Raw genomic sequence first — 12,371 nt, 5'->3', positions numbered from 1 at the left:
CAAAATGGCCAAGATATTCTAACTTGGAATCTAGAGAGGATGAAGGCTTTCTCTTCGGGGCCATCAGAACAGGAGGGACTAGGAGTAAGCCAGAGGGTGTGAGTGGCTGCATGAAGATACCGTTGGGACACACTGCTTTTGAGGCATCAGTGGGACACACAGTGGCAGTGTCTAAAAAACAGTTGGATACACTCAGCTTGAACACAGGAGGGAGGCAGCAGCTGGGTGGACAATTCTTGTAGACAGTAAATAAAGCTATGGATTGGAATGAGTGAGCTCAGCAAGAACATGTAAAGAAAGAGCCAAGGGCTGAACTTATAAGAAGTTTCAGAGATTAACAAAGGCAGAGGGGGAATGAATGAATGAAGAAAAGGAGTCATAGGTTTTAGAAAAGAACCTAGACAGTGGTGTTCTGGAACCCGAGGGAGGCTAGTGCTTCAGGAGGGGACAGGGAAGGAGGGGGCAGGAGCAGGGAGGAGAGCCATCTGAGTTTGGTGAGGCCTGGTGAAGAGTGTCCCCCTCGATAGGAATTAGGGGGAAAGTGATAGGAGATCTGCCAAGCCCATAGGAGTTGCTTACTCAACAACTGCTGAAAGAAAAGAAGAAAGCGAGAAAGGAACAGTTCCTTTATGTATTCCCTCAGCAAACTCACTGCTGTGGTCCCGGGCACAGTGGAATGTCTGTGGCTGTACTAGCCTCTTTTGTGGGCAATTGGTCACTGGGGAGTTTCTCTTGCACAGGGATAGGCCTCAGACAGTCCCCACTGTGACCTCAGCAGGTCAGCGTGCTCCAGAGGTGTGTTAGCTCTAAACTTTTAGCTCTGACTTAGTAGTTGCTATTGATGCATTTTTCAATTAAGACTGAAAGGAGTTAGACTCGAAATTTAGTCAGTGGGCTCCAGGTTAAACTTGATCCTTGTGAAAATCACTGTAACTTATCAGTAGTTGGCAAATGTTACACAGCAGTGGGTTTTCTGGCTGTGCCTTTGGCTGCATACTAACTGAACAGCAAGCTGTGTCCACTGATTGAATGAAAAAAAAATAATGATTTTGTGTTACAGGGAACTTTTTACAATATGCCAGAGGGACCCACTGGAGTCTCTTTAATCTTGAACAATGCTTGTTTCTTGCAGAGGCAAATTATGCAAATCAGTACTTAGTGTTCCATAATCAATCAGGTCTTTGTTGGAAGTGTTGTGAGTGCCAGCAGAACAGAATTTCTATCGTCCTGGGAAGGGTGAGGGGGGTTGCAAGTCAAACCACTGCTGTGATTAGCAAAGGACACTTGCCGACGGCTTTGAACTCTCCCCACAGTCAGAGTGCAGTCGTTCTTTGAGAAGAATCGCATCATTTTGTATCAGAGTTTTTGTTTTACAGTATATCGTGCTTTGGGTAATTCACAAAACACCCACGAAGGAACAGCTAGCAAGGCTGTTGTGTGGGTGACACATAAAAACAAAGCTGGGCCTGCTGCCTGGGATGGCAGCTGGCAGCCATGCTCCCAGAGCTCCCTTTGTGTGGAATCTGCCTAGAGTGCAGTGTTTCAGAATATTCCTGGACTCAGCTTATCCGCGGTGCACATGTATGTTTAAAATCAATCTCATTTCAGCTTCATCCTGCACAGAATGGTGAACCTTTATTAATCCTTTGATTCCAGATCAAAAGAAAGAATCAGAGAAATTTTTTAAGTGTTTGGGAAAAAATTGTGCTGTTTTTGAGAGAGGTCCTGTTATTACTGCTGCTCTAATGCTTGTGTTGCCATCTAGTGGATAATGGGAAGTATGTGGCTGCCTTAGTATGTTTGGAGTTTATTGGATCCTATTACTGATTCTTGAAGGGGATAGAAAATCAATTCAAAAAGTTTTTTAAACAAAGAAAATCCCACGTACAGCATTAAATAATTATTGAGGAGCCACTTTGGGCTAGGCAGATGCCTCAGCAGCTTATGTCAGACAGACATGAAAACAATTCAGAAACTCACAAGATGGTGACATCTCTGCAAGGGATATATTTACAAGATGGATCCTTAACCTGGCCTGGAGATAGCAGGGAAGCCTTTAGGAGGTGTAACGCCTGAGCAGAGCGTCATGCGTAGGACTGAGTCAGAAGACAGGATTGGGAAACGGGGAGGACTTTGCATCTGGAGATGGCAGCAGAGCATAAGGCACTGGTGGGCCTTGGGCATGAGGACGTGGACTTATCCTGGGTTAAAGGGGAAGGTAATGTACAGTTTTAGTCAAGGAAGTATGTGGGAAGATTCACCCTTTTTGATTGTTTACATGTTTTACCTGATTATAAAGATTATACATAGTAATTGTAGAAAATTTTTAAAGTGCAAGAAGTATTAAGAAGAAAGCAGTCTCCAAATCTTACCACCTACAATCATTGATACCTTGATGAGCAGTCTTTTAGATTCCCCTTTACATATGTATACAGCTCTAGGTATGCATTTCCTATGTTTTACGCAAATGGATCACACCATACTTGCTTTGGGCAACCTCTGTTTTGTCCCAATTTTTCCCCTCTAGGTAATATGTTTATGGGACTTTCATCCATGTTAGTAGTTCCTGGTATTGAGTCCATGTCAACTGTGTAGATCCACTTACAGGACTAGCTCTCACAGGAGAACTGTTTGCCTATTGGGATGCTGTGTTGTTTTGTTTGGTCTTTCCTAGTAAAACCTTTATGTGTATAAGAATAGGTAATGTAAGAGAGTCTTTTTTTCCCCTGTCAAATGCATCTCATGTAGGGACCATACTACTGCTGTTTTATAATGAATTTGCTTTTATGGTAGATGGGTTTTATGGAGAATTTCAGTGTCTTGATGATCTAGGGAATTCACCTCATTAAAATATAGCTAGTTAAAAAGTAAAGTTGATTTATCTTTGGAGAAATAATGGGATGAGTCAAATGAATGCCTGTAGTTTTAGAATGGAGTTTAAATAACTTGTTTGGTTAAGTATTAGCCTAATGAAGGAGCCAGAGCCTAGCTTATCCTGGATTGTGGCTGTTAGTTCTTTGCTGGCCCATAGCTATAGACAGTGCCTTTCACCTGAACAAGTTAGATCTCACTGTGTCCCTTCTACAGGTCCGGTAAATGCGACCTTCAGTGACTTAATTGTACTCAGATAGGACAGCAGGGTCATCTTTGTGGGTAGACTTGCAGAAGCTGAAGGCACACAGGCACTCGGTTTGAGACATACCAAACAAAAATTTATTTTTGAATTTATTTCAAGCCATTTATACAGAATGTGTTAGTTTACTGTCTTCTCATCTGCAAAATGGGGTAATAATGATATCTACCCTAAAGGATTGTTAGGAGAAACAAGTGGGATGCAAGGATTTAGATTGATGCCTGCCGTATAGTGTGTAGTACTCAAAAATTGACTATTAATTTGTGCCACTACTATTTTTTAAAAATAGTTTTTACCCAGTTCCCTTTTGTAGTGAAGCCCAGGGAGATTAAGCAATTTGCTCAAAATTTCAGCTGGCAAAGGTTAAAACTTTAGTGGAGCTTGTAAAATAGGTGCCTTTCTTCCCAGTTCAGCAGAACTACCTGAAAGAAAAATACAGGAGTCAGCAAGAAAAAGCCAAGTGGAGAACCTGGCTTTAGAGTTATGGCCGAATATGAGTGGAGCATGGACCAGAATATACCCTCTGTGCTGGCTGGCCAATCTGAAAAGAGGAGAGGACAGGGCAGCATGCTCTCCCTTCTCCAAATCTTAACACAGGTCTCTCCTCTTCTCTCTAAGAAGACTCAGTAAAGGTTGGGAGATAGGCCAGGAAGATTGGTCCAGCTGAAGTCCCTCCACACGATGCATAGCAGTGGGGAATACAGAATCCCTTCACAGTAAGTGGCAAAGCAGGGAGTAGAACCCTGGCACCTTGGCCAACTCCCTGGATTTCATGCCCATCTTTCTTTTGTCGACCCTGATTCATCCAAGCCCCCCACAGTCTTTTGCCCAGAATTTCTCCTCTGCCCTCTACCCTATTCTAAGCTAAAAACCGGATATAGATTAATTCAAACGGGAGAACGAACAATCCTGGGCGTTGCTTTCATTACTTGTTTAAACCATGTTTTCAGGTGGCTTGATGATTGATAGTCAAAACACACTGGTCTTTCTGACCATTCTTTTTCCTTTCTTGTATTTGTGGACCTTCTTCTCAATATCCTTATGGGCTTGCCAATCCAAAGCCCCCCATGTCGTAAAACACAAGGAACAGTAGTAGCCAACTTCAGAGGAGACAGATGTCCATCAGTGAAAACTTTTTTTTTTTTGGCCGATCTTTCTGTATCCAAGTGTAGTTAATTTTTTAAAAAGTCAACATATACAAATACTCTCACAAATACTTTCATGAAGCTCAGTTTATTTCTATGAAGAAAAATTCAGACCTAACTAAGCTAAACATAACATGAACACTGTGAGTCATACAGATCTGTGATCAATGCCAATTCTTCCATTTATTAGCCTCGTGACCTTGCATAGGTTTGTTTCCATGTTTACTAGGTGGGGCAGGAGGAGGTAATCTAATTCATACGATCATTATAGAGGGGTGGAAACCACAGAGCACACATCAAGCAGTTTATGCACTACCTGGCACACATGTGGAGGGTGCTCTGTAAGTAGTGGTCACGATTGGGTAAAGTCAAGCGTGTACTGCATGTTGAATAGAGATGTAGTACAAAAAGAAAAGAACAGGTTGATGTTGATATTGCCCACATGGAGGCTTTTTCTCAGTTCCCAGGTGCTTCCTTGCAAATATAGTACTGGAAAACTGTAGTTGTGACTTGCCAGGATTCTGTGTAAATTTGGCAGTTAAGAACTCAAGACTGGTACTTAGACTGGCTGGATTGGATCCAGGCTTCAACCCACATGTCCCTGAGGAAATTCCTTATCTTCCCTCTGACTCAGTTTTCTCATCCATAGGGCAGCCATGATGCTGTCACTGCCTCCTGGGCATTGCTGGGAGAAGTGGGTGAGTAGCACACGCAGAGCTCTTTTGGACTTCCGCCTGACTGGGAGTGAGTTCTCAGTGAAAGTTTTGTTGTTGTTGTTGTTTTTGAGTGGCATTGATCCTGTTAAATGGAATTTAAGCAAAGATTGCAAGTACTTAGAAATAAAGTAGCCAGAGATCGTTGGGATTTAGGTGTTAAGTAAGAGTTGTTCCTAGTTTGGTAGCAGAAAATCTCTACCTCAAAATGACTAAAAATGTTAAAAAAAGAGAAAGTACTACATGAGTTTGTTTTGTTTTTTTTGTTTTGTTTTGTTTTGAGACCAAGTCTTGCTCTGTCACCAGGCTGGAGTGTAGTGGCGTGATCTCGGCTCACTACAACCTCTACCTCCAGGGTTCAAGCGATTCTCCTGCCTCAGCCTCCCAAGTAACTGGGATTACAGGTGCACACCACCATGCCTGGCTAGTTTTGTTTTTGTTTTTGTTTTTGTATTTTTAATAGAGACAGGGTTTCACCATGTTGGCCAGTCTGGTCTTGAACTCCTGACCTCAAGTGACCCGCCCACCTCAGCCTCGCAAAGTGCTGGGATTACAGGCTTGAGCCACTGCCCAAGCCCCGAGATTTTTAAAAATAACATGTTATTATGGAAGATTTCAAATATATACTAAAGTGGAATAGCACAAGGAACCCCCCATGTACTCACCTTCAGCCATGAGCAACTGAGGACTCATCCTGTTGCATCTGTTACCTCCCCCTGTCTTATTGTGAAGCAAATCCTGGGCATTGTATAATTTTACTTGTAAGTTGTTCAGTGTATATCTCTAAAAGATAAGGATTCTAAAAACAGAAAGATAAATGAAAACATAATCCTAATACATAATATCATTATTACACCTAAATGAAATTTATTATTTCTTAATATCACTAAATATTAAGTAGGAGATTCTTTAGTGAAATAACAACAGTATACAATGGACATGAAAATGACTTCAACATCAAATGAAACTAAAAAACACCAACATAATTTAACAGTACTGAGGGAGCCCATGCTAGTTCAGCGTAATGGTTAAGGGTTAAGGGTTCTGGTTCCAGCTCGGTCAGTCTTGAGCTTTGGTTTCCTTCCACTAAGAATATCTGTTTCCACAGGTAATCAGAGTTAAGTGAAATAGCTCATTTACATTAGTAGAGAGGAGACATTAAATAAATATTACATTCCTTTCCTTTTTCTTTTACCTACAGTTCAATTCTTGTTTTAAACTACAGTTTATGTTAGAAATACACAATTCTCTATTCTTTGTCCATACCCTTCCTCTCTGGTGGAGACATATTTAATATGGTGGTGTAATCAAACCATAGCTCACTGATGAAAACTCTTTTCCATGGTAGACCATCAGTCTGATGGAAGACTGTTCACTTGTGAGGACATATGATCTTGTGAAGCTGTTAGGTTGCCCAGTCTTAGTAGATTTCACATGGTGATGCTGCACCTTCTGTACACACCTCACTGACTTTTCTAGGAGAACTGTTTATTTGCACAGACCTCTAGCTTGTCTCTCTTCATTTTTAAAATTCACTCGGTTATCTAGGTGCAGTCTATGTGATACATTTGATACCTTTTTGATACACCTAGTACATCAGGATGTATCAGATCTTGAAGCCTTTTCTGTTGGATCTCCTTTTTTTTCTCCTCCTCCCTTTTCCCCCCCTTTACCCCTTTCCAACATTTAGGCACTAGTGGGTGTACAAAAATGAACCAGACAGAGATGCCAACCGCAAGGAACTTACTTGAAGTCTAGTGGGTATCACAGATAAATACTTCTAATGTAATGTGAAAAGTGCAAACAGTTATCTACAAAATATAGAGGGAGGTATTAGCGAAGGCTGCATAGAGGAGGTGTCATTTAAGCAGAGCCTGAAAGATGGAATGGGGTTTGGGATAAAGGAAGGCTTTCCAGGCAGAGGAAGAGCAGTTACAAAGACACAGAGCAGTGAAAATGGTGTGTTCCTCTTGCTGTCCAGGCCTGTGAGGTGCCTCAAAACATGGGTTCAGTATCCAAAGCACTCCCAGTTTTTAGCCCTCGCATCTTGTTACCTACTTGGTCCCACAGAGACTTCACCAATGATCCCTTTTTTCCCTGTGCCCTTTCCCCACATCATTCAGTGAGATCAAAACTGTTAGAAATTGACACTAGTTTTAGATCCTTAAAATACACTTTTATTTTACTCTGATTTCCTTATCAAACTTTACACCAGAATGGCCTTTGTCTTTTTAGAAGAGGCATTCTCTTTCCTGCTTTATCACATTAAGTGACTCTTCCAAAATTAGCACTACATATGGAAACATTTAAAGTCCAAAACATAGGCCGGATATGGTGGCTCATGCCTGTAATCCCAGCGCTTTGGAAGGCCAAGGGGGGAGGATCACTTGAGCCCAGGAATTTGAGACCAGCCTAGACAACATAGCAAGACCCCATATCTGCAAAAAAGAAAAAAGAAAAAAGAAAAATCCAAAGCGCACAACTACTTAACCTCTCTAAAAATGTGAAAATGTAACGAGCACGTCAGAATTGTATGCGCTATAATATGCTCTCTTTGCCAGTTTATTCTGAAAAATAGGACTAAGCCTAACAGTAAATAGATTAAGCTTGGCCAAGAGTCTTTATAAAGTTAATGGTAGTCATGTGATTAAACAGTCAAATCATTCTCTACAGAGATAATTGTGTTATGCTATTTGGGGACTTAGGTATGCCTATGTAGATAAATCAAAGATCTATTGAACTTTTTTCTTTGCTGTTGATTTGTCATGATTTTTTTTTAAAGAAATTAATTGAAAATTCAGAGTTCTCAAATTTCTAAAGAAATCTTAATGTTCCTTTATTTTTTCATTCTTAGCATTTAAAATATCATACATTGTGTTCCTGTTAAGTATTGAGTTATTATGCTGATGTTATTTAGTCAGTAATTACTTAACACACCTCTTGTCAAGAATTCCATTTAATCCTAAACCAGCTGCACTCTGTTTTTATAACCTCATTTCATAGAAATTTCCCATTACAGAGCGTATGAAGTTGGGATCACATTTGTTAGACTAACTGCAACCTCTTGTATAATAAGTATGTGCTTGTGGGCTCCTGTGGGGCTTGCTTGCTCCTGGCAGTCATCCCCAGGCACCATCCCTCCCTTGTAGAATAGAACTAACTAAAAGTAGGGGTGGGCAGCTGGATCTAACCTGTAGAGTAGATTCCTCTGGACTTTTCAAAACTTTGTATGGAAAACTTTATGACTTAAAAAAAAAAAAGGAAAACCTGTTGTGGATAGTAAGGCTCTTAGTTTCTCATTGCTGCCGGTGTGTTAGTTTCTCATTGCTGCTGTAACAAATTGCCTCAAACTTGTGGCTTACAACAACACAGATTTATTGTCTTATAGTTCTATAGGTCAGGTGTCCAAAATGGGACTCCCTGAGCTAAAATCAAGGTGTTGGCAGGACTGTGTTCTTTTCTGGAGGCTCTAAGGAAGGCCCATTGCCCTGCCCTTTCCGGCTTCTAGAGGCTGCCCACATTCCTTGGCTTCCTTTCCCCATCTGCAAAACCAGCAACATTGGAATGAGTCTTTCTCACACTGCCTTACTCTCATTCTCCCTCTGCCTCCCACTTCCACATCTACCGAGCCTTGTGATTACATTGGGCCTACCCAGATAATCCAGGATAATCTGTCTACTTTAAGGTCAGTTGATCAGCAGCCTTAACTCATCTGCTGCATTATTTCCCTGTTGTCATGTAACACCATGTAGTCACAGATTCCAGCGATTAGGAGTTGGACATCTTACAGGGGAATGGGACTGGGGAAGCTGGAAAACCATTATTCTGCCTACCATAGGAGGTATAATCCTTCTGGGATTATTCAGCACCCACTCTTTATTCAATATTTAGTAAAAGTTTTTGAGGGTCTGCTTTGTGCCAGGAACTGTGCCTGACAAGCTCTGGGGAAAGAGAGAGGACTCTCTGCCCTCTCCGAGCTTGCAGTCTGGTGAAGGCAAATCCATCTATGAACTAGTCATTGTTATCATGAAGGAGCAGGTGCTGAAATAGATGCACCTGTAGCATTTTATGCGGGAATGAGATCTGACTGCAGCTGGGAGTGTAGGGTGAGTATGAGGAGGAAAAGAGAATCTTGAACGAGGAGGAAGAATTTGCCTGGGAGAGAATGATGGGTTGGGCATTCCAGGGAAAGGGAGAGCCATATGAATATGCAAGTGAGGGGAAGGCCTGGGACTTGGAGGCTGAAGTGGTGCGGGATGGAGGCTGGAGTGGTGCAGGGTGTGCGGCAGGGACTTTCAAGGCTGAGTTATGAAGGGCCTTGTGTGCTGCATTTGGGAGTTTGGACTTTTTCCCATTGTTTAGACACTGAGATGACTCATTGGCTGCCCTTTGACAAATCAGTCTGCAGAGCTGCTTCCTTTAACTGCAGTGTATTTTGAAACCAGAATTCACCACTGTCAAGTATATTCTACCCACCCATTTCCTTGCTTTGCTCATTTATACTGTTCACCTGGCCCCTGGAAGCAGTTGAGTTTTTGACCCCTGGTAGACAGGGAAGGAGGTAAGGGGATGGAAACCATTGAAGGTTTTAAAACAGAAGAGTAGCTTGGTAAAATCTTGTATGTGATGCAATTAACCCCTTGCTTGCGTATCTCTTAATTTTTTTTCCCAACAGACTTAAAAGTCAGATTTCTGACTGGGCATGGTGGCTCACGCCTGTAATCCCAGCACTTTGGGAGGCCAAGGCAGGCGGATCGCGAGGTCAGGAGATTGGGACCATCCTGGCTAACATGGTGAAACCCCGTCTCTATTAAAAATACAAAAAAAAAACTAGCCGGGCGAGGTGGCGGGCGCCTGTAGTCCCAGCTACTCCGGAGGCTGAGGCAGGAGAATGGCATGAACCCAGGAGGTGGAGCTTGCAGTGAGCCGAGATCGCGCCACTGCACCCCAGCCTTGGGTGACAGAGCGAGACTGTCTCAAAAAAAGGAAAAAAACAAAAAAAGGTCAGATTTCCTGATGCAGCCTAAGTGGAAAGCAGGGACAGGGATTGTAAGGCAGGCAGCGGTGGTGCACTGGGAAGCGCTGAATTTGGACTGAGTCCTGAGCTTTTGAAACCAAGCTCACATACTAAACATGTAACCTTGGACTAGTCACTTAGCTTTTCCCAAATGGTTAATGAGAACAGTAGGAATCATAGCACAGCAGGGTTGTTGGGAAGAGAAATAGCCCAAGTACGTGAAAGTGTTGACCAGTGTCAGGGATGGTGGACAGTCTCTCAGTCCTGACTTGCTATCTGTGAAATAAATGAATATTGTGATCATACTTAATTGTTTTTCTTTGATTTGTTTGCTTACAATGCCTTAGGGTATTTTTCTGAATCACATTTATAATAAGAGTCTAGACTATGTGGGAAATTTAGCTGAACCCAAACTGACTTATCTCCAGACAAACCGTAGATGTTTCTTTTGTGATCAGTGCTATTTTGTATTTCATATATTCATTCCACAGTGTTTATTGATCACCTCTGTGCTGCTGCTTGTGCTTACAACTGTAGGGGAAGCTGAGCAGCTCCTCCTTGCATAGTTCTGCCACTGACAAAGAAGTGTGTATTTACAAGTTAGGTCAGAGTACATGGCCATGAATAATTGAGTGCCAAGAGGGTGGTGTGCAGAAGTCCTTTTAAGATCAGAGCAAAGTGAAAATTAGCCTGGATCGGCCTTGACAGAAAAATTTCCATGGAAGAGACGAAAGTTCAGCAGACCTTGCAAGGCTGGGGCCACATGTGTTTAAAACGAGTGCAAAGTGTGTGAGTCGGAAGCTGAAGTAAGATGTCGTCAGAGGACCAGCAGGCCACTGGCTAGTAGTCATTCTCCCTCTGGAAACATGTTTGTCCCCATTGACTGTGGTCTGAGCTTTCTTCCCACCACTTTTTATTTATTTGTGAATTGCTAGTTCCATGCACAGTACCTGACAGGTGCTTTAGAATAGGTTTTTTATTATACTAGAAACAGCCATCACAAACACAACGCTTTGTTCCTGTACCTTTGAGTTCTTTTTCTTCATCCATGGAAATAGCCCAGAGGAAAGACAGATATTTGCTATGTGGGGATAAATTGTTACCCCTGAATCTTTGCTTTAACTCTGCTGCTCTGCATGGACCCTATTTACAAACCCAACAGCTTCAGCTTTAGAACTGTCCCTTAGGACACTTGGAAGAAGGAATACTTGCTGTACAATTTTAGCTATAAGAAAAGAAAAGGAATTAACCTTTATTGAATGCATGGTATGTAATTACTAGACATGCATTATCTCATTTCATCTTTAAGTTACTTAGAAATCACCTACTTGTAGTGTCATAGGTCCTAACAGTTAGAGGTAGAAGGAACCATCAATGAGAGACTGAGGCCCAGGAATGGTAACTAATTTGTGACTGTAGGAGAGTCTAAAACCAACGGTGCTCAGTTTGTAGCTTCAGAATCTTTCTGCAATTTGTATTTTATTCTCTATTGATTGAAAATTCGTTACATGAGTGTAACATATCTATCTATATAAACTGTTGGCTTCCTTTTTTAATTTTAGATTTCTCACATTGGCAAACTGAGAGATTTTCTTCTGGAACACAGGAAAGATTATATTAATGCTTATAGGTAAGTACATATTTTTTTACTAGGACTTTGGTGACTGTGCTCTTTTCTATGCCTATATTTCTTTTGTGCTTTTTGCCCTCACCTTTTTGTTAATAACTCAGATTTGTAATGAGGAAGACCAGTTTGGCAGTGGAAAAATCTCAAAGCAAAAGACTCTGCAGTACTGCATGTCCTCAAAGTCATGAAATCACAATAGTAATCTCTTCCAGTCTATTTGTATCTCTCTATATACCATTATCTCCTGTCAAATGAAACTCACTCCATGAATACTTACAGAGCTGTATTTGAAGTTGGGGACACATGTATTTGTATGCCCTGAACCTGTGGAAGAACAAAGTTTTCAAGCCTCTGCTAAGCTATTTTTGCCCATCTCTTGCTGTCCCAGTCTGTGACACCAGTTTTGCTGTTTTGGTGATGTTCTCATGAGCACATTTCAGTCCTTACCCTCATGTCGCTGGGTCATGACTCCCTCACCAATTCCCAGTCCTCAGTCCTGATGGCCATTTTCTTCTTTTGTCCTTCTCCCGGGCTTTTGACACCTGCTAGAGGCACACTCACTTTGGCATAGCCTTCATTTCTTAGGGCACTTTTGATGAATCCTTCTGTTCATCCCCTAATGTTACTCATGGTGACATTCCTTCTGGTGGCTAGGTCCAGTTTTTACTCAGTAGCCAGAGTCTTTTTTAAACTTTAATTGGATTATGTCGCCACCTGAGTAAACCCACCATGAATA

The 12,371-nt window shown here is 41.8% G+C and overlaps 1 protein-coding gene across 3 annotated transcripts in view; it reads left to right on the top strand.

Moving 5' to 3' along the window:
- The window catches only part of STX18 (syntaxin 18), a 124,511-nt gene that overhangs the window by 60,394 nt on the left and 51,746 nt on the right, over nt 1–12,371 (top strand). For all 3 annotated transcript variants that reach the window (XM_038008712.2, XM_008017919.3, XM_073012507.1), the window contains exon 2: nt 11,571–11,638. In XM_038008712.2, the coding sequence (XP_037864640.1) occupies nt 11,571–11,638 (68 nt within the window). The remainder of the gene's footprint in view (nt 1–11,570; nt 11,639–12,371) is intronic.

Source organism: Chlorocebus sabaeus, chromosome 27 (assembly GCF_047675955.1).
Source record: "Chlorocebus sabaeus isolate Y175 chromosome 27, mChlSab1.0.hap1, whole genome shotgun sequence".
NCBI lineage: Eukaryota > Metazoa > Chordata > Mammalia > Primates > Cercopithecidae > Chlorocebus > Chlorocebus sabaeus.
The sequence above is the reverse complement of the archived record's forward strand: the minus strand, read 5'-3'. Positions and strand labels throughout refer to the sequence as shown.